At 62.6% G+C, this 617-nt stretch overlaps 1 protein-coding gene across 1 annotated transcript in view; it reads right to left on the bottom strand.

Moving 5' to 3' along the window:
• Positions 1–617, bottom strand: part of ASS1 (argininosuccinate synthase 1) — a 41,387-nt gene that overhangs the window by 33,278 nt on the left and 7,492 nt on the right. Inside the window, exons 5-6 of the mRNA XM_009322184.1 lie at positions 550–617; positions 76–161 (exon numbers count right to left, since the gene is read on the bottom strand). Coding sequence (XP_009320459.1) covers positions 76–161; positions 550–617 — 154 coding nt within the window. The remainder of the gene's footprint in view (positions 1–75; positions 162–549) is intronic.

Here is a 617-nt window from a genome sequence, read left to right on the forward strand (position 1 = left end):
GTTCCGGTGTGGGCGTGGGGCCCCCCCTGCCACACACGGCCTGCCGTGAAATTTCCAATTAGGCTGCAAATACACGAGACGCCCTCAGCCCTGTGGCTGCCACGCCGGCCGGGCGGCCGTGATCAATTACCTTGGGGTTCTCCAGGATCCCAGCTTCGTAGCTGCAGCAGGCAGGGAAGGAGAGACAAGTCACTGCAGCACCTGCAACCTGCAACCCCAAAACCTGCCGGGATGACCCCCCCACTCCCACCACCCCATGAGGATGGGCATAAATACGTGTTATGGATCTCCAGGGGCTTTTAGCAGCAACCCTGCAAGCAGCGCCGGGCTTGGGAGAGCCCAGGAGATGGATGCTGCCACGTGAGACATGGACAACTGGGCAGAAAGGGATGCTGGAGGTTTTGGGGTCACCCTTGGCCAGCACATGGAGGAGCAGCCTTGGACTCTGGAGATGGGAAGGGCTGTCCTGACCATGCAGGATGGGGGGATCGGGGCCCCAGGCTCTGGGTCCTCACCCCACGGGAGCTCCCTGCCCGCCTGGCCTCTCACCTGATGTGCATGAGGTTTTCATCCATGCTCCAGGGCGTCTGGGGTGTCACGGGCACCGGGATCCCATG

The sequence above is a fragment of the Pygoscelis adeliae genome, unplaced genomic scaffold (genome assembly GCF_000699105.1).
Source record: "Pygoscelis adeliae isolate BGI_AS28 unplaced genomic scaffold, ASM69910v1 Scaffold114, whole genome shotgun sequence".
Taxonomy (NCBI): Eukaryota; Metazoa; Chordata; class Aves; order Sphenisciformes; family Spheniscidae; genus Pygoscelis; species Pygoscelis adeliae.